Below are 25,779 nucleotides of genomic sequence, written 5' to 3' on the forward strand. Positions count from 1 at the left end.
GAATCAGTTCAAAGAGAAATACACAGAAATTGTAAAACTGGGACTTAAAAATTGTTCTTCTGACTATAAGGACATGGATAGCTAAGTTGTAATGAAGACTTCCTTTATCTTTTAAATGATAGGAAGAGAATCTTTCTTCTTCCCAGACATTCTATTCTTTATAGAAAATCAGTGTGCGTGACTGGCTGTTCAGACCGCTGTGAACTCAGAATGCTATACCACATGATGGGCATGTGAACATTTGGGTTGGATTCTCTAAATTTGCACATCTCATGTTTCTTTTGAGCTCCTTCAGTTCTGCTTTGCTCATAGGGCACAGCACCTTCTTTGATGAGGACATATCATTCTGGCCAGTCCTGTGCCAGTGTTTCCCATGTCATGCAATCAATTCCAAAGTTCCTAAGAGGGACCTGCGAGTGTCCTTATATTGCTTTTTCTGACTACCAGATGAGCACTTGACTTGAATGGTTGGTAGTTTAATTTGAGAGAGGACCTCAGGGTCTAGTATCTTACTATGCCTTGTGATCTTCAGAATCTTCCTAAGACAATTCAAATGGAAGCAATTTAGTTTCTTGGACTGTCCAGGTTTCACAGATATACAACAATGAGGTCAGCACTATGGTTCTGGAGACCTTCAGTTTGGTAATCAGTCTATAATACCTTGTTTCTCCCACACTTTCCTTCGGTGTGTCCCAAATGCTGAGGTAGCTCTGACAATTCATGCATCAACTTTGTTATTAATGTATATATCCCTGGGAAGTATACTTCCAAGGTAATTGAATTTATGCACAGTATTCAAATTTTTTCTATTTGTTGTAACTCATGGTTCCACGTATGAATGGTATTTTGCTAGCTGATAGAGCACCACCTGTGTTTTCAGGCCAAAATTAGCACAAGAAGCAGAGAATTAATCCATACTTTGTAGCATCTCAGCTTCAGAAGCTGCATTGACTGCAAACAAAAAATCATGCATGAACACTCACTCACTCTACTTTAGTCTTGGTCTTTTCAAGATGAAGAATTTACTATCACTGCAATAGCTGATCCTGATGCCATATTTGTCCTCATTGAAGGCTTTTGACAACGTGGCTTAAAAACATTATGCTAAAAAGCATGAGAGCAAGCACCCAGCCCTTTTTCATTCCATTGGTGACTGGGAAAGCTTGAGATCATTGTCTGTGATCCAGAACCGGGTCAAGCATGTTGTCATGAAATTGGCATACAATACTGAAAAACTTTGGGTAATCAAATTTTGACATAGTTTTCTACATGTCTTCACAATTGACTGTATTAAAGGCTATAAATGTATACAGATCTCTGTTCTGGTCTTGTCATTTCTTCTGTTTTCAGGCAGAAAACACCATATTAACCATTCCTCAGCCCTTTCAGAAAGGGCTGCCTCTCAGGTAGTTGACCATATTCTAAGGGAATGATCAATCTATTAAGGAGAACTCTGGGAAGAATCTTGCCAGCAGTGACTGAGAGAGACCCTCCCTGTGCTTGTCACAGGACAATCTATTTCCTTTATGTTTATAGAGATGGACAATGGAGGCATCCTTTAACTCCTTTTAACCTGAAAAATTGCAGTCATCTTTTGTTTGAGCAATGGGCCCACAATTTTGTAAATCTCAGCTGGAAAAGAAACAAAGAACACTCAGTTAGCTCTTAGAGCAAAGGTAACTAAGCTGGCATAGTAAAAAACAATTGCTATTGTGATAAAATAATGGGATTTAGCAGATACTCAAAGGCCCACCTGGAGATCTAAACTAAATCTAAATTCAGTCTAAACTGATTGAATTAAGTGAGAGTGATTGACTGCTGATTAGCCTACTTCAAGTTAACTAGATTGTAATCACACCTGGCTGCTCTTAAGAAGGTATTGTTCTCAGAAGCTAACTCAACTTGAGACCACCTTCAAGTCCAGTGAACCACTGGATTTGGATGATGCCTACCAATCATCTTGAAGCAGTGTGTAACGATCGCCTCTGCTTTGGACCTATAAAAAGCTTCCATATTCAGTTTGAAGAGAGTTCGTGTTTGAAGCAGGCTCGTGGCAGAAGACTTGAAGAAGAACCTGACCAGCCTGGAACTCTAGGCTAGATAGGCCTTTTCTTAACTTTCTGAACTCCACGTGAATAGCTGGTATGCTTTAATAAATGCTTAATGGGGGCAGCTAGATAACACAGTGGATAAAGCAAGAGCCCTGGATTCAGGAGTACCTGAGTTCAAATCTGGCCTTGGACACTTGACACATACTAGCTGTGTGACCCTGGGCAAGTCACTTAACCCCCATTGCCTCACTAAAAAAACAAACAAACAAACCAACAATAAATGCTTAATGCCCAAACACTGGTGCTAAAGCTTCTAATTTATGGTGACCACACATTTAGATTTTAAACATCACATTATATAATATTCCCCTCAAATCCAAGGCTTACCCTCCTGCAAATAAATGCAGATAGTATCCATGGAATTTGGAGTAGTGCTCAAATGTAAAGACTTAGATTTTTCTTTCTTTCTCTCCCACCTTGCTTCCTAACTCCACCCCCATTCCCCTAACAAATATACATGATCAAGAAAAAGAGATTTCTGCTTTGATTGTTTTTCTGGGAAAAAAAATACACATTCTACAAGCTGAGCCATAACCTCAGTCAGGAGGTGGAGAATATGTTTTGTCCCAAATATCTGGAATCATGATTAGTAATTGTGTTGATCACAGGTTATGTTTTTCTTAAACTTCAAGGCCATTATTTACAGAATGTTACAAAATTATACACTAAGGATAAAGTTTTCAAAGGATTTATGGGAGCTGGGCAACGGCTTTGAAATTTTACCCACAAGAGCTTAACTACATTTACATATCAGATTTCTTGAGGCTTTCAAAGTTACTTTTAAAATACTGTTCTTATTTATAAATTGTTTCCCTGGTTCTGCCAACTTTATAAAAATCTTCCTATGTTTCTCTGAAACTATCCACTTCATAATTTTTTACAGCACAATACTGACATATTCATATTACCATAACAGCACACACCATCACATTTGTATGTACATCCTTGTCCAACCATTCTCCAAATTATGAGCACTTCTCTTAATTCCAGGTCTTTATTACCACAAAAAAACCTACTTTAAATATTTTTGTGCATATGGATTCATTTGCTCTTTCTTTAGTCTCTGGAGTATAGACCTAGATGTAGTATCACTTTGTGAAAGAGTATATACAATTTAATACCTTTTTGGATGTAGTTTCAAATTGTCTTTTAGAATGACTGGACCAATTTATAGTTTCACTAACCATTCAGTAATGTGTGTATTTTTTCACAGCCCCTCCAGCATTTATTATTTTCAGTTTTTGTTAACTTTTCCAATCTGATGGGTATATTATGGAACCTCAGAGTTGTTTTAATTTGCATATTTATAATTTCAAATGATTAAGAACTTTGTTTCAGGTGGCTTTTTTTAATCATAAAAGTATTTTATTAGTTTCTAGTTACATGTAAAGATAGTTTTCAATGTTTGTTTTCATAGAATTTTTAGTTCCAAATTCCCACACTCCTTTCCTTTCCCCCTCACCAAGATGGAAAGCAATCTGATATAGGTTATATACGTACAATCATATTAAACATATTTCTGCATTAGTCATATTGTAAAAGAAGAACCAGAACACAAGGGAAAAACCTTACAAAAGAAAAAAAAGCAGCCAAAAAAGTAGAAATAAAACAGTTCTTTTTTCTGGATGTGGAGAACATTTTCTGTCATGAGTACTTTGTAACTGTTTGGGATCATTGCACTGCTGAGAAGAGCCAAGTCTATCACAGTTGATCATCACACAATGTTGCTGTCATTGTGTACAATGTTTTCCTGGTTCTGCTCATCTCAGTCAGTATCAGTTCATGCAAGGCTTTCCAGGTTTCTTTGAAATCCTCCTGTTCATCATTTCTTACAGCACAATAGTATTCCATTACATTCATATGCCACAACTTGTTTAGCCATTCCCCAATTGATGGGCATTCCCTCAATTTCCAATTCTTTGCCACTACAAAGATAGCTGCGTTAAATATTTCCTTTTCCCTGTTCCATGATCTCTTTGGGATACAGATCAAGTAGTGGTATTACTGGGTAAAAGGGTATGAACCATAGCCCTTTGGGCATAGTTCCAAATTGCTCTCCAGAATGGTTGGATCAGTTCACAGCTCCACCAACAATGCATTAGTGTTCAAATTTTTCCATGGCTTCTCCAACATTTATTATTTTCCTTTTTTGTCATATTAGCCAATCTGATAGGTGTGAGGTGGTACCTCAGAGTTGTTTTAATTTGCATTTCTCTAGTCAATAGTGATTTAGAGCATTTTTCATATGGCTTTGATTTCATCTGATAACTGCCTGCTCATATCCTTTGACCATTTCTCAATTGGGGAATGACTTGGATTCTGATAAATTTGATTTAGTTCCTGATATATTTTAGAAATGAGGCCTTTATCAGAAACACTGGCTGTAAAAATTGTTTCCAAACTTTCTGCCTCCCTTCTAATTTTGGCTGCATTGCTTCTGTTTGTACAAAACCTTTTAAATTTATGTAATCAAAACCATCCATTTTGCATTTCATAATATTCTCTATCTCTTGTTTGGGCATAAATTGTCTTCCTCTCCATAGATCTGAGAGGTAAATTATTCCGTCTTCTCCTAATATTTCTGTGGTATCACCCTTTATGTCTAAATTGTGTACCCATTCTGACTTTATTTTGGTATATAGTGTAAGATGTTGGTCTGTGCCTAGTTTCTGCCATACTCTCTTCCACTGTTCCCGGCAATTTTTGTCAAATACGGAATTCCTATCCCAGAAGCTGGAGTCTTTGGGTTTATCAGTCAGTACATTACTAAAAGTCATTTACTACTGTGTCTCCTGTGCTCCTTCCTCCCTTCCCACACCCCACCTGGCCCAAGAACTCAAGCAATTCAATATAAGTTATACATGAATAGTAAAAAACCAATAATCTTTTAAAAAGTTATTTGCCTATACTTTATTTCCTGTTACTATGACTCACATGTATAGCACCATACTGAATGGTAATGATGATAATACTTGAAAGGCCTTGTTAGTATATCCCCATTTCATATAATGCTTGTTCTTGGTTTTTGATAGATCAAACTTATATTAAGGAAAGATCCATTTTCCCCTATGTTTTCAGGTTGGTTGTTTTTGTTTGATTTTGCAAAAAATGTGTATTGCATCTTGTCAGAAGCTTTTTCTTTATTCTGTATTTATGGTTTTCCTAATATTAAAGCAACTTTATATTCCATAAAACCTTTATATGACCTTCTTGTTGACATATTTGCATCAAGTTTTAATGTATTTGAATCAATGTTCATTTAGGATATTGGTTTATAATTATCTTTTTCTATTTTGACTCTCCCCAGTTTATGTATCAAGAAGATATTTGTGTCATAGAAGGAATTTGGTAGAACCCCTTCTAGGATTCCATAGTGTCCTCAGACTGAATTTGTTTCTCCTTGGTTATGTTGGCTGGAAAAATGACTCATTGTCAATTTTCTTTATATTTTCTGATCAGGACTAGGGCTGGTGATTTTGAGTTTGAAATTAAAAATGCAAATTTAAATGTTGAAAAACCAAACCACAAAGAAGGAAGTGTAGAGAATTAATTGTTATTTGAGGTTTTTATGACCCCATCTTTTGGCTAGATTTTGAAAGAAAAACCTCGGTGTGCACTGGCCTGGGGCTCTGAAAACCACATGGCACTCCACCCACTCGTTGTAGCCGTTGTCATGGCACTGGCACCTCATGTCATCACCACTCGTCATGCTTACATGGGCCTGGCAAAATTATAATGATTGGAAGCCTAGTGAGGGCAGTCATGTGACTGTCAGGGCGGCCAGCCAATTGTCTGGGGACTGTGTTGGGGTGCTGGGAGAAGGGAGTTTTTTTTCTGGCATTCTAGCTGGAAGCTGGAAGGTGCTGGAAGTGGCTGCAGTGTATTCTCAGCTGATTCCTGGGCGGTGGTGTTTTTTCAGGTTGTATAATTTCCCTTTCCCCATTTTATTTCCTTTCTCTTGATCCTACCAATCCAGTTTTTTTTTTTCTGTTTTTAAAGTTCGTTCTTGTTAAAATAAATCTTGTTCTGTTTTGAGGGAGGCTGCCGGTCTCCTTCCTTGCCCCAATATTGCAGCGAGCCGCTTAGCTAGAACTCCCCAATTAAAAATTGGTCCCCACAGTTTTTGGCGAGTCAACCAGGAATTGATTAACCTAGTGAATTTCTTTAACCCACCCCCACTCCCCCTTATTTGGCCACGAGCCAACTAACCTGGCGGACCTTCTTGCCCCTCTCCCACTGTCCCCTTAGGCAATCTCCCTTGCTCTTAAAAAAACCTTAGTGTTTATCTTGCTGGTCAAAGAAAAGCCGGTTCATTTTGAACTGCACCATGATTGAACATTTGGCTCCCCCCTTGTATATTCTAATTGGCATATTTTGGGACAGCATATTGTTCTGATTTAAACTATTGGCCTGTTTAATACTTATTCATGGCATTGCTGGTTTCCTCCTCACAAACACCGTAAAAAATCTTTGGAACAATGGTATGGGAGAGTTTATCTTTCCCACTGAGCACATACACAATATTACTGGAAGCATTACAACTAAATTTGAACTTTACTATACTACTATCATTATAGCTTAAATGGCTATAAATTTTATTCTCATTATTGCAATGTGGTATTTTTTCCAAAAAAGCTGTAAAGAGAGGAAGGGATATGACCATAGTAGACCACATGTCCAGAGGGATACCAGTACAGGTCCCTCTATTGGAGATGACCTGAGTTTAGAAACACATTTAGACCAGTCTTTAAAATCAGATCAACAGAAACTGCTCCCCCTACAGAATGTTACAGCCGGCAGAGGAGCATGGCATAAAATATATAGCCCATTCAGTCCAAAGGATCTGAGTGCATGGAAGAAACTTATGCCTAGGTTTGATCAGAATCTGAAATCAGTAATTTCACAGTTAAGGTCTATAATAAATATCAACCCACCTGGGCTGATGTCACTTGTCTTATGGAAATCATTCTCTCCCCAAGTGAAATTGCAGATATTGTCACAGTAGGAAATTCCTTGGTGCCCTCTGGGGAAGCTTTAACAGAATGGCCTCTCCAGGAGCTAAACTGGGATTATAATGATCCACAGCAATTCCAAGAATTAAAAAAATGCTAGGGAAACACTACTGAAAGGAATGGAATCCTGTTCTAAGAAATATGACAACTGGCAAAAAAATTTTAAAACTTGCTCAGGAGCCTAATGGACAACCTAATAGATTTTATGATAGACTTTGTGAAGCTGCTAGGCAATTTACAAGACTGGACCCACTAGACTCAAAAGACTCCTATATTGTACATAATACATTTGTATATCAATCATTGCCAGAAATCCGTAAATTTTTTATGACACAGTGTCCAGGTTGGAAAGATATGGCTGTAGATAGGCTTAAAGAAATTGCCACCTATATCTTTGAGATGAATGAAGACAATACGGCTAAGCAAAGCATTCCGGCACCAGCACTTTCAGGTCAGGCATTTAAAGGTCAGGACAAAACCCCTAAGGTATGTCAGTACTGTGAAAAACAAGGACACTCATTGAGAAAATGTAGAATTAGAAAGCAAGAACTCAGGTGGGCAGTAACTGAGGGTCTGGAATATTTTTCAGGAGAAACCAGAATAATTATGGAAATTTTTACCAGAAAGGAAACAACCAAGATAATTATAGACTTTATTACAACCAGAATCAGTATAATCGTAGACCCTATCAGGGAGGTACAGAAGGACAGAATCAGAATCAGAATCAGGGTAACTCTAGAATCCCTCAGAGGGAGACACAGGACTGAAGGTGTCCAGGGGAGGAGTAGAAAATAAATACAGAAAGCTTTACTTTTCCAGATCCTGAATTTTTGGACCCTCTTGTACCAATCCATTCACCTCCCCAGAGCAACAAACCTCATGTGACCCTCAAAGTTGGGGACACGTATTATGATTGTCTGTTAGATATAGGAGCCTCTAAATCAGTTTTAGTGCGTAAACCAGACCTTGGATGCAATGCTATTGGATCTATATATGTGGTAGGAGTCTCAAGTAAGGCCCAAAGAATGGCAGAATTAATCCCTTGGATGGTATCTATGGGGCCTTTTTCTGTAGAACATTCATTTTTACTTATGCCCAATGCCCCTGTAAATTTATTAGGTCATGATCTCCTTTGTAAACTTAGAGCAACCATATCTTGTGCTCCACAAGGGGCTGTCTCTGCGGTTGCCAGAGGATACTGTTCATTTATTACCAATTTTGATTGCAGATGCTCAAGGAGCAGTAGGGGATACATCCAAAATTCCCTCTGACATTCCTGAATCCCTATGGGCCTCATCCTCTACTGAAGTGGGGCTTGTTAAATCTGCTATGCCTGTTAGTATTATAGTTAAATGGGGGGACTCCAATATGCTGTATATATATCAAGTTTAAACTTGTGTATATTTTGAAGAACTTTCATTGTATAATTTGAACATTTTTGGATAATACTATGCTAAAGATTAATTTAAATCCAGCAGTTCCAGAGACAACCAGAATCCAGAGACAGCCATAATCCAGACCAGAGTCCAGTTCCCCTGATGACATCTCAACTCTCCTTCGAAGACAAGATTTTAAGGACTTTAAATGGACATTTTTGTTTTTTGTTTTTCCTTCTGTTACTATATACATCATCTGTAATATGTATTTTCCCTTTCCTATATTGTTATTAGTATATTGTTTGTCAGCATTGGTTATGATATTCTGTTATTTTATTTATTTATTATTTATTGTTCCCTCAAGGAAACATCCCTGTGTTTCTTGATGAAACAAAGTAGGGAATGTAAAGAATTAAATGTTATTTGAGGTTTTTTATGACCCCATCTTTTGGCTAGAATTTGAAAGAAAAACCTCGGTGTCTACTGGCCTGGGACTCCTTAAACTGCATGGCACTCCACCCCCTTGTTGTAGCCATTGACATGGTATTGGTACCTCAGGTCATCACCACTCGCTGATGCCTACATGGGCCTGGCAAAATTATAATGATTGGAAGCCTAGTGAGGGAAGTCATGTGACTGTCAGGGTGGCCAGCCAATTGGCTGGGGACTGTGTTGGGGTGCTGGGAGAAGGGAGTTTTTTTTCTGGCATTCTAGCTGGAAGCTGGAAGGTGCTGGAAGAGTCTGTGGTGTATTCTCAGCTGATTCCTGGGCGGTGGTGTTTTTTCAGGTTGTATAATTTCCCTTTCCCCATTTTATTTCCTTTCCTTTGATCCTACTGATCCTGTTTGTGGGTTTTTGTTTTTTTAAGTTCGTTCTTGTTAAAATAAATCCTGTTCTGTTTTGAAGGAGGCTGCCGGTCTCCTTCCTTGCCCCAATATTGCAGTGAGCTGCTTAGCTAGCACTCCCCAATTAAAAATTGGTCCCCACAGAAGGAAGTAGCATTTATTAAGTGCTTATTATATGTCAGGAATTGTTCTTAGTGCTGTGGATAGGAATAAAAGCAAAAAGAAAGACCTGTTGTCAAAGACCTTTTCATGAGAGAAGACAAAGCACAAAAAGGAACTAGAAATCTGGGAAAGAAGCTATGAAAAAGAAGGTGATGGGTGCAGGATATAACCATATCCTGAAGTCCAGAGGAGTCAGGACAGGGCCAGAAGAAGAATGAAAATACTTCAGCCTTAATCTCCTCCCCATGCCCCAGAAAAAAATGGAAGATCCAGTAGGAACTTACCAATGGCAGAAGGGTAGGGGAGATTGGAAGGTCTTTCAGAAAGATATTCCATGATGAATGAACTATCTGGACCATTTAAGTTTTGGTTAGATGCTTAAGAACCACTTGGGAGTTGGTCCTAATTTTATAGTCCCCAAACCTCCATGTAACTTGATACTAAAGGAATCCTGAATGTTTGTTCTATTCATTCAACCTTAATTTTGTAGTTAGGTAGGCACGATAATTCACTGGAGTTCCAGACAAGGATTACAAACTGAGATAAATCGTTCAGTATTTCCAAGCTTCTTTTTATAATTATCTTCTTGATTGCCTTATTTGATTGCCATAGCAATATTAATTTAAAAAAAAAAACTACCCTCCTAGAGAGAACAGAAGGAAATGTAGTTCAGAGAAAAAATTTGCTTGCATATTAACCAGTTGTAGTTGAGGTGTTCTGATTCTGTTCTTGGTAGCTTGGTTAATTACTAGAATTGTTCCAAAATTTCTGATATGTTCATTAAAGATAAATGAAAACTTACATAGGTCAACAACCATGTCTTTTTTGGTAGCAACAGATCAGCAAACTTCTGCTTGATTACCTAGTCTCTCCATATAAGTGAACTTTTAAAAGCAAGTTGTTTTTTTTTGGTGTATTCTATATGTTGTCTAAATTATTGGTGCTTTATAAGATATGTTTCTAATGTTTTGTAATCGTTTTGTCCGTATAAATTGTATAACAATAGTGTAGCGTCTCCTTTGGGGTTACTTCCTCAACTTCCAGTCATCTTGACAGGGGAAGGCCCCAGAGAGTTATTACTACTACTCCCTCTGTGTTCTAGAGATAACCCTGGAGTTGATGGAGTTTCTAGTACTATTGCTAATGAGCCCCAACTTGTGTGCTTCCCATTCACTGTTAGCCTTTTGCCAAAGGGATTTCTTAAGATGGCATACTAACAATAGGTTTTACAAATCTCCTCTGTGACAATTAAAAATATGAGAGTTTCTGAGTAATTTAATCATTTTATTAGTAGGCCTGCAAATTATTAATAAAAGGATGGCCATTTGACTATCTCTCAGACCAAAGACCATTAATGGTGGTGGTCATAGTTTATATGACCACCCTTTTAACTGTAGGAGGTCCATTACATAGTAATCAAATCTAATTGGTTGGCATGATTTGGAGGTGTGTTATATTAAAATGAAGTCTGGGGATATGTGACTCTGGTCACTCAACTCTTCGCAAGAATGACATCAGAAAAAGAATCTAGACTCCACCTAAGCTAATGGGGGCAGGAAGGTTCCTACCTAGAACTGGTTCTTGTAGGCCAAATCTCATCAGTAAAGTAGTTCGGCTATCTAGACAAATGGATCTGTCTCCACCCAAGACTCCTCTGACCCAGATAAATCTTACTTTCAAGGAGAACTTGGCTTTGGTGTTGGGGTGGGGGAGAGAAAGGACTAAGAAAGAAGGGGACATCACTGGGTTCCCCAAGATATAGGTTATATTTCTCATACCTACACCCTAGCCTGGGACACACTTTTTCACAAGTATATCCAAAACATGGGTTCTACAATGATGATGAGTGACATATACATGTGGCAAAGGAGTAACTCACAACTGTTGGTTACTGGAAATATTTTCAAGAGGCCCCTGACCATGAAATTGCTTTTTCCCTTGGGTGCTCTTTTTTTTTGGGGGGGGAGGAATGTTTCTCCCATTTATCCTCAGTGTATCTTGCTGTTTTTGGTAGGATACATTGCTTTCTACTTATCCAGTCTCTCCACTTATATGGTCAATGGAAAGGGGGAATTGGGTAGCAATCTAATACTCCTTCTGGACTCATTCTCACCCCTACCTTGTTGCCCCTTGCTAATGGCATAAAAGCCTGTATACTTAAGGAATTCTTGAAGCCAAAGCTCCCAAAACATGATTACTTCACTGATGGACTCCTGCTGAAACTCCAAGACTCCAAAGGCACAGTAGCTGATCAGATGTTTCTTTCTTGACCCAATCTAAGTGGTTCATACATTATAAAGAAATAACAGTGGAATTTTAAAAAGAAAAAATAACATGCATACACATTTTAAACTTCATGACACCTTTACAGGATTGCATTATATTAATTAAGGAATGATTGTGGAAAACTTCCCTTTCAATAGAAATCAAGAGTTTTGAAAGAGATCTTTACAACTTGTAGAAAACTACATTAAACAGACAGTGAATGTCAATTTCACTTTCTCTTTAAAAAATAGTACACATCTGTAGCCAGTGTCAGAATTCTGGATAATACTAGTTGGTAAATTAGCAAGAAACATGTAAAAAAATTAATTATTAACTATAACTAATCTAGAAAAATTATATATAATTGGACTTATGAAAATTTATAAATTTATGAAAAATTATAGGTTTAGGAATATTATAATTGGGTCACAAGTCCCTTCGTGGTCGCCATTCAAATGTAGAAATATTTTTGATGACTAGGGCTAATTTGGGGGGCTAATCTGACTGGTGGACTAATCTGGGGACTGTTGACTGTTTGGCTCTCTGACTGCTATTAATTTAATGTGGGCCTTTATAAAGTTCCACCACACTGCTCCACTCCTAAATTGATAAGCAAAATATTAAGAAGCCTCTTAACTAAATAATCAAAGCAGAGTTTATTTATGAGATACTATTTAAAAATAATAAATATACAACCTGACTGCATTGCAGTGTGTCTCTTTCCACTGTGCCTCTCTCCCACCTGCTGCGCAGAACTTCTTTAATACAATAAGGACCTTAGCTGCTGCTTTCCTTAGGGCACTCAGGTCCTTTATTCTAACTCCGAGCCCCTTTCACTTTGTAAATCCCCCTGCTTCTAACTTTCTTCTCCTTACTGCCACTGCTGAACCCCTGTGTTTCTCTCTCACAGCCCTTCTGTCTATCTGCTTCCTCAGTCTGCCCTTTGGCCTCTCTTTTCCCTGCTCCTAGTCCTTCTTGTCTTCTCCTGCATCCTTGTAGCCCTGTCTCTAGTCTGCCGTGCTCCAACCTTTCTAATCTCGTCAGCCACTGCTTGACCTCTTCTCCACCTCGTCTTGTCCCTCTGAACCTCTGAGTCTTGTCCGCAGGCCTCCAGTCCTCCTGTCAGCCCCCGTACCTTGTCAGCCTCCCCTTAGTCTAACCCCCAGGTGTATATATACCTTTTCTTCTCTCCACTAAAATCTCGGGGCTTCTTGCTCCCCCACAGACCAAGCTAATCCGCTAGCCAGGGCTGTGGCTGGTGGGGGGGGGGGGTGTGCTCGAGCAGCTCGTGCCTCAGCACAGGCTATCCCGGATCTCTCAGATAGCTCTGCTCAGGTCGGAGGGAGCTGGGGGATTTTTTTTCCCCCAGCTGTCTGACCTGGTGTCTTGTACAGCCCATGGGGCTTTCCAGCTCAGCTGAAGTGAGGGGGAGGGGCACCAGCACCTCCCACACAGAAGAGACCCTGAGGGCCTAAGGCTTTCTAATCTCAGCCCAAAGGTAGGGTCCCCAAATCAAAATAAATTTCCACAAACACATGTATGGTTCTATTAAAAAGCACATTCTCAGGAGGGAAGGAGACTTCTCACCTTTCCATTACAATAGGAATTTTTCATAGAAATATTTAGTGAACTACCAACAAGATAAAAATACTTGCTAACTAAGTGCCTTTCCTCCTTTTTAGTTGTAGCTTTAATAATATTAAAATGGGGGGAAGGGTAAGATCCAACTATTGTCCAAGTTGCTACTAATTCCTTCAATTTCTTTTTCTTCTCTTATTTCTAAAGCTAATATTTCTAGTGCAATATTGAAGAATAGTCATGATAATTGACATTCTTATTTCACCTATGATCTTATTGGGAATGCTTTTAACATTGGCAATACATGTAATGCTTGCTCCATTTATTCCTATGCTCTCTAATTGTTGTTGTTGTTTAATAGGAATTGGTGCTGTATTTTGTCAAGAGCTTTCTCTGCACCTATTTAGATAATCATATGATTTCTTTTAGGTTTTTTTTTATCAATTATGTTGATAGTTTTCCTAATATTGAACCAGCCCTGCATTCCTGCTATAAATCCGACCTAGTCATAGTGTATTATCTTAGTAATAAATTGCTGTAATCTCTTTGTTAATATTTTATTTAGAACTTTTGCATCAATATTCATTAGGGAAATTGGTCTAGAATTTTCATTCTCTGTTTTTGCTCTTCCTAATTTGGGTATCAGCACCATATTTGTCTCATTAAAGGAATTTGGTAGAATTCCCTCTTCACCTATTTTTCCAAATAGTTTATATAGTATTGGAATTAATTTTTCTTTAAATGTTTGATGGAATTCACTTGTAAATCCATCTGGCTCTGGAGATTTTTAATTAGGGAGTTCAGGGGGCAGCTAGGTGGCACAGTGGATAAAGCACCAGCCCTGGATTCAGGAGTACCTGAGTTCAAATCCAGCCTCAGACACTTGACACTTACTAGCTGTGTGACCCTGGTCAAGTCACTTAACCCCCATTGCCCTGCACAAAAACAAAACAAAACAAGTAATTAGGGAGTTCATTGATGGTTTGCTCAATTTCCTTTTCTAAAATGGGCTTACTTAAGTATTTTACTTCCATTTCTGTTAATATGGGAAGTTCATATTTTCATAAATATTCATACATTTCACTTAGATTGTCAAATTTATTCAATACAGTTGGGCAAAATACCTCCTATTTTTAAAATTTCCTCTTCATTGGTTGTGCATTCACCCTTTTCATTTTTTGATGCTTGTAATTTGATTTTCTTTCTTTTTAAAATCAAATTAACCAAAGGTTTATCTACTTTATTGGGTTTTTCATAAAACCTGCTCTTAGTTTTATTTATTCTATAGTTTTCTTTAAATTTTATTAAATCTCTCCTTTGATTTTCAAAATTTCTAATTGGTATTTAATTGGGGATTTATTATTTTTCTAGATGTTTTTTAGCTGCATGTCCAATTCGTTGATCTCTTCTTTATCAATTTTGTTAATATAGTTATTTAGAGATATAAAATTTCCTTTTAGAAATGCCGTGGCTGTATCCCATATGTTTTGGTATACTCTCTCATTATTGTCATTTTCTTGGATGAAATGATTGATTGTTTCTATGATTTGTTGTTTGATTCACTCATTCTTTAGGATTAGATTATTTAGTTTCCAGTCAATTTTTGGATTATTTTTCCATAGACCTTCATTACACATAATTTTATTGCATCATGATCTGAAAAGGATACATTTACTATTTCTGCCTTTCTGCATTTGACTGGGATGTTTTTATGCCCTAATACTTGGTCACTTTTTGTGTAGGTACCATGTACTGCTAAGAAAAAGGTATATTCCTTATTCCTATTCAGTTTTCTCCAGAGGTCTATCATATTTAATTTTTCTAAGATTACATTAACCTCCTTAACTTCTTGCTTTTTTTGTGCTTATATTTATCTTGTTCTGATGGGGGTGGAGTTTGAGGTCCAACATTCATATACTTTTGCTGACTATTTCTTCCTCTAGCTCACTTAACTTCTTCATTAAGAATCTGGTTGCTATATCACATGGATGGATGGATGGATGGATAGATAGATGGAAAGCAAAATGTAGTTTCCTAACTTTTCTTTTTTTCTGTAATAAACGTTTTTATTTATAGTTTTGGGTACTAATTTTTATTCCTCCTTCCCTCCTTCCCTCCCTCCTCCCCTCTCCAAGCAATCAGATATCTGTTATACAGATATGATTATACAAAGTATTACTCTTTTAGTCATTTTGTTGTTGTTGTTGTTGTTGTTTTTTGCAGGGCAATGGGGGTTAAGTGACTTGCCCAGGGTCACACAGCTAGTGTCAAATGTCTGAGGCTGGATTTGAACTCAGGTACTCCTGAATCCAGGGCCGGTGCTTTATCCACTGTGCCACCTAGCCGCCCCCCTTTTAATCATTTTGTACAAGAAAACTTGATTAAAAGAAAAAATGAAAGAAAGTGAAAAATAGCCTGCTTTAGTCTGTGTTCCATCAATATCAGTTCTTTCTTTGGAGGTGAATATTACATTTCATCAATAGTCCTTTGGGATTGTCTTAGATAACTGTATAGTTGAGAAAAATCAAGTCATTCACTGTTCTTCTTCAAACAATATTGCTGTCTCTGTGCACAATGTCCTCTTGATTCTGCTCACTTCACCATATATCATTTCATACATGTCTTTCCAGGCCTTTCTGAAATCATCCTGTTTGTCATTTCTTATAGCACAATAATATTCCATCACCATCATATACCACAGTTTATTTAGCCATTCCTTGATTGATAGGCATTTCTTTGATTTCCAATTCTTAGCCACCACAAAAAGAGCTGCTATAAGCATTTTTTTTTTTACAAATAGGTCTTTGTCTCTTTTGGGGGATGTCTTTGGGATATAACCCTAGCAGTAGTATTGCTGGATCAAAGGGCATGCACAGTTCTATAGACCTTTGGGAATAGTTCCAAATCGCTCTCCAGAATGGTTGGATGTTTTCACAATTCCACCAACATACCAGGTTTCCCACATCCCCTCCAGCATCCAATATTTTCTGTTTTTGTTATATTTGCCACTCTGATAGGTGTGGGGTGGTACCTCAGAGTTGTTTTAATTTGCATTTCCCTGATCAACAATGACCTAGAGCATTTTTTCATATGATTTTAGATAGCTTTGATTTCTTTGAAAACTGCCTGTTCATATCCTTCACTCATTTGTCAATTAGGGAATGATTTGTATTTTTATAAATTTGATTCAGTTCTCTATATATCTGAGAAATGAGGCCTTTATCAGAGATATTTGTTTCAGAAATTCTTTTCCAGTTTTCTGCTTCTCTTGTAATCTTGGTTACATTAGTTTTGTTTGTGCAAAAGCTTTTTTGCTGTTTTGTTCTCTATATCTTCTTTGGTCCTAAGTTCTTCCTCTGCCCTTAAATCTGACAGATAAACGATTCCATATTCCCTTAATTTGCTTATGGTATCATCCTTAATGTGTAAATTGTACCCATTTTTACATTCTTTTAGTATACAGTGTGTGAGATGTTGGTTTATACCTAGTTTCTGCCATACTGTTTTCCCAGCAGTTTTTGTCAAATAATAAGGTCTTTGTTCCAAAAGCTTGGATCTTTGGGTTTATCATATACTGTATTACTATAGTTATTTACTATAGTGAAATTTCTATCTATTCTATTCCACTGATCTTCTTCTCTGTTTCTTAGCCAGAACCAGATTGTTTTGATATTTATTGCTTTATAATACGGTTTGAGATCTCATACTGCAGCCTACATTATTTTGTATTCCTTATCTCTTTTAACTAGATCTGCTTTTTAAATAAGGATTGCTTTTCCTGTTTGGTTTTTTTTTTTTTTTTTTACTTCAGCTGAAGCATAATATATTCTACCCCAGCCTTTTATCTATAATCTGTTTGTATCTCTCTGGTTAAAATGTGTTTCTTATAAACAACATATTATAGAGTTCTGTTTTTTAATACACTCTCCTATCTTCTTCCATTTTATTGGGAGAGTTCATCCTATTATATATATTTTTTAAGATTTTTGTTGGGGGGTGGGGGGAGGGCAATCAGGATTAAATGACTTTCCCAGAGTCACACAGCTAGTAAGTATCAAGTGTCTGAGGCCAAATTTGAACTCGAGTCCTCCTGAATCCAGTGCTGGTGCTTTATCCACCAAGCCACCTAGCTACCTCCCATCCTATTCTTATTGACAGTTATAATTATTTTGTATTTCCCTGCATCCTATTTTTCCTTTTGCTTATACTTTTCTCTCTCCTTTCACCCTGTTCCTTCTCACCTGTGTTTTGCTTCTGACTACCAATTCCCTCAATTTTCCTTTTCTTCTATCAGTACCCCTCCCTTTTCTTTCCCCTTTCCCCTCCTACTTCTGCCCTATCTTCTATCAGTGCCTTACCCTTTTCAATTCCCCTTTGCTCTCTTACTTCCCTATAGGATAAGATAAATTTCTACACCCAAATCTGATAAGAGCAAGGTTGAAACAATGGTCATCTCTCCCTTCTTTCCCTATATTGTAGGTCTTTTGTGCCTTTTCATGTGATTTCATTTGCCCCATTCTACCTCTCCTTTCCCAGTATATTCCTTTTTTGTCACCCCTTAAGTTTTTTTAAACATCAAAATCAACTTATACCGACACCTTTGGTCTAGATATACTACTTCTATACACCCTAATAGAGATACAGTTCTAAAGAGTTACAAGTATCTTCTTCCTGTGTAGGGATATAAACATTTTAACCTTATTGAATAACATGTTTTGTATTTTTTTCCTGTTTTACTTTTTTATGCTGCTCTTGAGTCTTGTATTTGAAGACTGAATTTTCTGTTCAGTTCTGGACTTTTTATCAGAAAAGTTTTTAAATCCCCTATTTCATTGAATGTCCATCTTTTCCCATGAAAAATTATGCTGGATTTTGCTAGTTAGTAGATTCTTGGTTGCAATCCAGGCTCCTTTGCCTTCCAGGATATCATATTCCAAGCCCTCAGATCCTTTAATGTTGACGCTTCCACATCCTGTGTAATCCTGATTGTGGCTCCTTGATATTTAAATTGTTTGTTTGTTTTTTTACCCCCCAGCATCTTGCGGTATTCTCCCCTTCATCTGATAATTCTAGAATTTGGCTACAATATTTCTTTGAGGTTTCCTTTTGGGGTCTCTTTCAGGAGATGATTACTGGATTCTTTCAAGACCATTTCCCCATCCTCTGTTTCTAAGACATTGGGGCAATTCTCCTTGATAATATGGGGCAATATGGTGTCCTTGTTCTTTTTTTTTTTTTATCATGGCCCTCAGGTAGTCCAATAATCCTCATATTGTCTCTACTGGATCTATTTTCTAGGTCTGTTGTTTTTCCTAGGAGATATTTTACATTCTTTTGATTCTGTTTTACTGCTTCTTGATGTTTCATTGAGTCATTAGCTTCCATCTGCTCCATTCTGATTCTTAAGGAATTATTTTTCCCAGTCAGCTTTTGCACCTCCATTTCCATTTGGCCAATTGTGTTTTTTAAGGAGTTGTTTTCTTTTTTCCAGCTTTTGATTCGTTTTTGCAAAAATCTTATTTGTTTTCCCAACTTTTCTTCTATCTCTCTTCTGTGATTTATAAAATCTTTTTTTATCTCTTCCAAGAGGACTTTTTTGGTCTTCAGCCTAATTTATCTTCTTCTTTGAGACTTTGCATGTATGAATTTTTATACTGATATCCTCTTCTGAGTTTGTGTTTTTATAGTGAGGGTTTTTTGGGGTTCTTAATCATATTTTAGCCTATTTTGTATCTTTTTAAGTTGAGCTCTGCTCCTGGGGCACAGGGGGCTGTATCCCAAGCTTCTTTTGCTGGGTGTCAAGGGCCCTGATCACTTTTTCTGCTCTGAGGCTTTCACAGCTCACAGCTTGCTCACTGCACTGAGGTGGCCAGGCCTAGTTGTGCCTGTAGTGTAGTGGATATCCCATCTGACACATTGCTTTCTGTGTTGAAGCTGGGATTCTCCCAGCTTTCCTGTTGTGCCACTAGCCTGCTGAGCCAGGACTGAGGAGCCTCAGCTGCTGATCTGTGCCAGTGCCAATACCCTCCTTCTGGATTGTCCAGACACCCTCTGTGCTGTGCTTTGCTCCCCTTTCACCAAAGTGAGGTAGACCTTGCTTGAAGTTCTTCTAGGTTATCTAAAGCCAGAAGATTGTTTCGCTCCATGTTTTTATAGGTTCTGTAGCTCCAGAATACATTTAGAGGCTTGATTTAATGTTTTTTTCAAGGGAAATATGGGAGAGGTCAGGTAACTTCCTGGCTTATCTTTGCCATCTTCCCCAGTTGCTATTAGTGGGACAGTAATATTTTTTGTGGGGCAATGAGGGTTAAATGACTTGTCCAGGATCACACAGCTAGTAAGTATCAAGTGTCTGAGGCTGGATTTGAACTCAAGTCCTCCTGAATCCATGGCCATTGCTTTATCTGTTGTGCCGCCTAGCTGCCCCTGGGACTATCATTTGCAATTCCTTATGTGGGTCTTAAGTAAATTTGAATAATAGAGCATTGTATTTATTTTTTCATTAGATTCCTTTAATACCATTCTTCCAATGAACTCAAGGTACTGCTCTGGAAAATTCAGTTTGTAATATTAACAGAATAGGACACTAAAAGGAAAAACAGATTGAAGAGTGTGGTTAGGCAAATGAACTTAACTACTTAAGATTTATCATCTTATTTTGGGGGAGCAACAAATGGCAATTTTTTTAAAAAAGTTTTTAGTGAGGCAATTGGGGTTAAGTGACTTGCCCAGGGTCACACAGCTAGTAAGTGTTAAGTGTCTGAGGCTGGATTTGAACTCAGGTACGCCTGACTCCAGGGCCGGTGCTCTATCCGTTGCACCACCTAGCTGCCCCCAACAAATGGCAATTAAAAAAGAGTCACAACAATCTCCAGGATACCAAGTGACAAATGGGTAGGGGTAATAGCTTATTAGCAACATTTCTTATCTTCAAAGAGTGTCATGCCAAGGTGTAATTTCCTTGTATTCAGCAGGGACATTACTGGTGAAGTAAGAGTTCCATATGAAGGTACCTTTGGATCCCTTAGAATCTGGACTTTAGGAATGGATAGTATTCATGTCGGTCACGGAAACAAAAGCTTAAAGTTAAAGGGGCCTTAGAGGTCATTTAATCTTCTCATTTTACAGTTGAGGAAACTGAGATCCAGAGTTAAAATAACTTTCATAAGATCACAAAAGTTCTAAGTGTCAAAGCCATGATTTAAATCACAGTCCTTGGATTCCAAATTCAGTGTTTTTATTCTGCTGCTTATAGATCCTTCTAAAGCACACATTTAAGGCAGAGTATATTCTGTCAGGCCTGTATTTATAAGCATTAATTACTGTTTGTATTTTGAATCTAGGTGGCATAAGTTTAAAACATACCTAGAGCTTCCAGTTTGATTGTTAAGGTGCAAAGGAACAATATGCTCTTGAGTATAATTGTACCTATCAGAAACTGGAAAATAGGCCATTATATTTCAAGAGTCAGTGAAATTGCCTGTATTATACTCTCTTCTTTTCCCCCTTCAATTTTTTTCAGGGAGAATGTCCATTTAATCTTCCTGTTAAAGCAAAGGGAAAAAGAAATCTACTAGGCAATTACTTAGTGCTGAGTGTTGTTGGCTGGGATACATGCCTCTAACAGCCATGTGGAAGCTGTTAAGCTTCTTCTCTTGTCTAGTGTATATAGTCCATGTTTCGCTGCCATACAGTAAGGTATACTATATACCATATATATATATATATATATATATATATATATATATACTCCTGTATCAGACTATATACACTAGACAACAGAAGAAGCTTAACAGCTTTCACATGAGCTGCCTTTGGCACATCCTAAGCATATCTTGGTCAGATAGGATCACCAACACAGAAGCACTCCAACGTGCACAACTTCCAAGCATCTACACGCTACTGAAACAAAGATGGCTGCGCTGGCTCAGTCATGTGCACCACATGAAAGATGGGCGCATTCCTAAAGACCCACTCTATGGTGAGTTAGCCTCAGGCCAAAGACCTCCTGGATGCCCCCAGCTTCGCTACAGAGATGTATGCAAGTGTGAGATTTAAAATTGGATATAAGAGCATTAAACTCCCCTTTAACCTTTCCCTTATATATCTCCCAGACCAGTAAGAGAAAGAAGCCTCTGAGCGTTAGTTAAAGATGGATTACTTAGCTTTTATTGTTTGGGAATTTATTAGCCAACTAACAAGGTGATGCTGATTAGAGAAATAGGAAAGTAGAAATACAAATAAATAGTCTTAGATCTAAGCTTAGTCTATATTCCGTATAGAACTCACCAAATCCCAAAGCCACCTCTGAGGCTGAGAACCGCATCAAGCACGTGCTGTTAGGGAGGACCAGGCCGATCACCAAGGACCACACTGTCAAACCTGAGTCAGTGTGTGTGTGTGTGTGTGTGTGTGTGTGTGTGTGTGTGTGTGTGCAGAGCGAGAGAGAGCCCACTTCTGTTCTCTCCTTGTTTTTAAGCTCACACCCCGGAAGTGGAGTGCTTAGCACGGCTGTTCATCACAGTCTCCTCCCCGAAAGGGCGGTCCTTCAGTTATCGCTAACCAACTCTTAAATCTTACTTAAAAGCTTTCACTTTTTACCACACAAGTGAGACTTGAGGGCTCTGGGAATAGACACTGGCAGCTGGGAGGAGATGACCGAGGATCGCGCCCAATGGAGTTCAGTACTTAGGAGCAGCTTGCACGCAGCTGAGATGGGCCTCCAAGGTCTGGAGGAAGAAAAACGAATGAGACGCCGGAACCGATGGACAACAGAGAGCGCGGTTTTCTGATGCGGCAGGAGCTGCGGCTCCTGTATCAGACTGCACAACCACATTGTGGCTTGTGGCTTTTCTTTTTATTTTATTTTATTTTATTTTTTTATTTTTGAGGCAATTGGGGTTAAGTGACTTGCCCAGGGTCACACAGCTAGTTAAGTGTTAAGTGTCTGAGGTCGGATTTGAACTCAGGTCCTCCTGAATCCAGGGCCGGTGCTCTATCCACTGCACCACCTAGCTGCCCCGGCCTGTGACTTTTCAAGGCACTGATCCATGGTCGTCTGCGACTGGCAGAAGTCTACCAACTCAGCATCAATTTATGTAAATCTGTCCAGTTTTTTTTCTGAAATCTGCCTGCTTATCATTTTTTACAGAACAATAATATTCATATTCCACAACTTGTTTAGCCATTCCCCAATTGATGGGCATCCCCTCAATTTCCAATTCTTTGCCACTGCACAAAGAGTGTGTGTGTGTGTGTGTGTGTGTGTGTGTGTGTGTGTGTGTGTGTGTGTGTGTATACATGTAGGTCCTTTACCCTTTTTTATGATCTCTTTGTGATATAGACCTAGTAATGGTCTTTTTAATGTTAACTTAAAATAAATAAAGAAGACTGGGATTAGAAGGTCGCCTATACATCCTTTGCTTCAATTCTTTTCTATTCCTTACCTCTTTTGGATCTATCCTTTGTCAGAAACTTAAGCCCAAGCACCTATAGTTGGAAGTCTATCACATCTCTTTGTTTCTGACATTAAAGGAATATCTTTCTATTTTTATTTATTTATTTATCTATCCATCCATCCATCCATCCATCCATCTATCCATTCATTCATTCATTTATTTATTTTGGCGAGGCAATTGGGGTTAAGTGACTTGCCCAGAGTCACACAGCTAGTATTAAGTGTCTGAGGTCAAATTTGAACTGAGGTCCTCCTGACTCCAGAGCCAGTGCTTTATCCACTGCACCACCTAGCTGCCCCAGGAATATCTTCCAATTGAATTTGTGTCTGAAAAGGGAAATCCTGCCATCTCCAACTCCATCCTATAGGGTCATTTCACCGAAATGATCATTGAAGAGTTTATTTCCCGAGATTATTCACATGAAATTTTTTTTTCTCTGAAACCTAGTCACCTCCTTTGTCAAGCAGCCATAACCCTATTTGAAGGATGTAAAAATACTGCCTTTCCTTCTTTAAAACTGAGATTCCTCTGCTTTTAGATCAGCTGTTAATTTTTTGTTTTGCTGTCCAGTGCAAGTAGTTGAAGTCAAATCTAGTCTAATATTTGTATGTATCAGTAGTAGGTCTTTTAAGGCCAATATCTCATTTTCCTTCTTTTCCCCACTTGAATCCTCATGATATTTTATCACTTGAATGACATTTAAAGAATCAGATTGACATGGAACATTTTCTTCAACATGAAAAGAAAATCTTTTCAGTGTTTCTTTTTGTAAAGCTGTGTCTATCCTTAAAAGATGAATTTCATTTGCTTAATAAGAATTTTTCTTACATTTTTCATAGTCATTATACAGAATTTTAATTGGTAGATATCTTCTATACTTTTCATCTCTACTAACCTATTGACATGTGACATCTGGGATTGATACAGTGATTTTTAAAAAATTGTATCTGCTTTGGATCATGAGAAGAAAAGGGAAGAAAGGTGGTGTTAAGGACTAAAATTCTAGCTAGTCTGTCTAAAATATCTAATGAGTGGTCGCCAATAAATTATAAGCTTTAGCAAGAGTTAGACTTTTAAGCATTTATTAAGGAGAATAAGAATTTGGTAAAGAGAGAGAGAAAGGCCTAGATTTCTATCTATTAAAGGGAGAGAGCATTTCTAGCTCCACTCTCCACCAGCGTCCTCAGGAAAGAGCGCGAGACTGAGCGCCAGTCTCTTCCTTCCTCCTCCCACTAGCCCGCGTCACTTCCTGACTCCTGGTCTTGCCCTCAAAGACCTTCGATACATGGGCAGAACTCTTCTACAGTAAGTCTCCAGCAGGTGGCGTCATTCCAATCATTACAGTGGCAAAAGTGTATTTTCATGAAATCATAGGAGGCTTATAATATCCTAAAAATTACCCATTTCTGACTGCTGAAAAACTGCCAGAGAAGGCAATTCCAAAATATCTTCTGTGTCTGTGTATTTGAAGTTTATTTTTTCAAAAAGTTAAAAATGAGTGAGTTGTGATTCTGAACACCCCTGAGCTCTAAGTCCTTGAGGAAGTGTTCTGCAGTCCCCATTAATTTGGGAAGGGCAGAAATTTCCCATCCGCTAAGTCTGAATAGTATAGTAGTGATTTTTAGTCAACTTGTATAATTGTTTTAGGATATCAGATATTCCCCCAGTCCTGGAAAGTAAAACTTGGGCAGGAGAAGTTGTTAGATGGATTTTCAAACCTCAAAGGAAGTGGGAAGAAACCTTTCAAATATAGAATGAAAGAAAGCTATTGGTTCTTCACAGAGAATTTCTTTCTAGAACCAAATTTTCTTCCCTCTAAATTAGTCCCTTGCAAATATCTGACTTTCCTGGCAGCCTGATAACATGATAGGACCGCAAGTTATATACTACACATTTATTTGGTTTTCTACAGGTAAAGGCTAATTCTGTATTATCATTCTTAATTTGACCTTTGAGAGTCAAAAAGCTTCAATATCCAGGCTTCTCATTTCTCTGTACTCTGTTATTCTTAGTTCAGTTTAGGCCTTCACTGTATATGGGTAGCCTCTCGTATATCCTGGACTTTAGTCTTTTTCTGCACACACTAATGCTTTATTTTTTTTAACTGTTGCAAAAAATAACATGAAAATGGGCAGGGGGACGAAAACTTTAGTTTAACCCTGGTTTTTTGTTTCTGTCCCTATAGCTCCATTTAGCAGCCCTGGCATCTCTGAAAGGAGACATAGTGGAACTTAATAATCGTCTACAGCAAACAGAAAAGGAAAGAGACCTCTTGGAAAAGAAATTGGCAAAGGCACAGGTGGGTGATGTAGGTTTCTGAAAAATGTTTATATTTTAGAATCAGAGTTCTAAAACTAGAATGTATCTTAATTAGCATTCACAGAGCACTTGAAGGTTTGCCAGTTCTGTTTGTTGAGGATTGTCTCTCTCTCTCAGACACATGGGTAAACTAGTCTTTTTCCTGAAAGAGAGAGGGACAATCCTGATCTTATCACAGCGGGGAAGGAACATCTTTTGATCTTTGAAAGCATTATTCCTTCCCAAATGCTGTACAGGCCAATGTCTGCTGATTTCAGATTCATTGTTCATCTGCATTTCTTGTACCAAAGATATATCCTCATGTATATCAATACTCAGTAGACAGAGCATTCAATTGAACATCATAGGATAGACAATGGGCTTTCTTTTTTAATCCATTTGCCTTTCCCAGTGTTAGCTGGCCTTCAGAGGCTGGAATTGGGTAGACAGAGTAGTCAAAAATAATTGTGCATATACTAAAACAAGTTTTTATCTACAGTGAAAGAAATGGCTTGCAAGGAAGGAGGGGAGCTACACATAGGTGCCAGGCCTCCCCTTCTCCGGTAGGGGGGGAGCCCAAGGCATTGGGGCTAAACCTCAATACTTATACCAATGGCTGTTCAGTGAGCTGTAATCCTGAGAATAAGGGCTACCAGCAAAAAATGTGACCATAT

General features: G+C 38.1%; 1 protein-coding gene across 4 annotated transcripts in view; it reads left to right on the top strand.

The window, feature by feature from the left end:
• MCC (MCC regulator of WNT signaling pathway) overlaps positions 1–25,779 on the top strand; it is a 278,091-nt gene that overhangs the window by 114,822 nt on the left and 137,490 nt on the right. For all 4 annotated transcript variants that reach the window (XM_043977529.1, XM_043977531.1, XM_043977532.1 and 1 more), the window contains exon 2: positions 24,993–25,106. In XM_043977529.1, coding sequence (XP_043833464.1) covers positions 24,993–25,106 — 114 coding nt within the window. The remainder of the gene's footprint in view (positions 1–24,992; positions 25,107–25,779) is intronic.

Source organism: Dromiciops gliroides, chromosome 1 (genome assembly GCF_019393635.1).
Source record: "Dromiciops gliroides isolate mDroGli1 chromosome 1, mDroGli1.pri, whole genome shotgun sequence".
NCBI classification, from domain to species: Eukaryota; Metazoa; Chordata; class Mammalia; order Microbiotheria; family Microbiotheriidae; genus Dromiciops; species Dromiciops gliroides.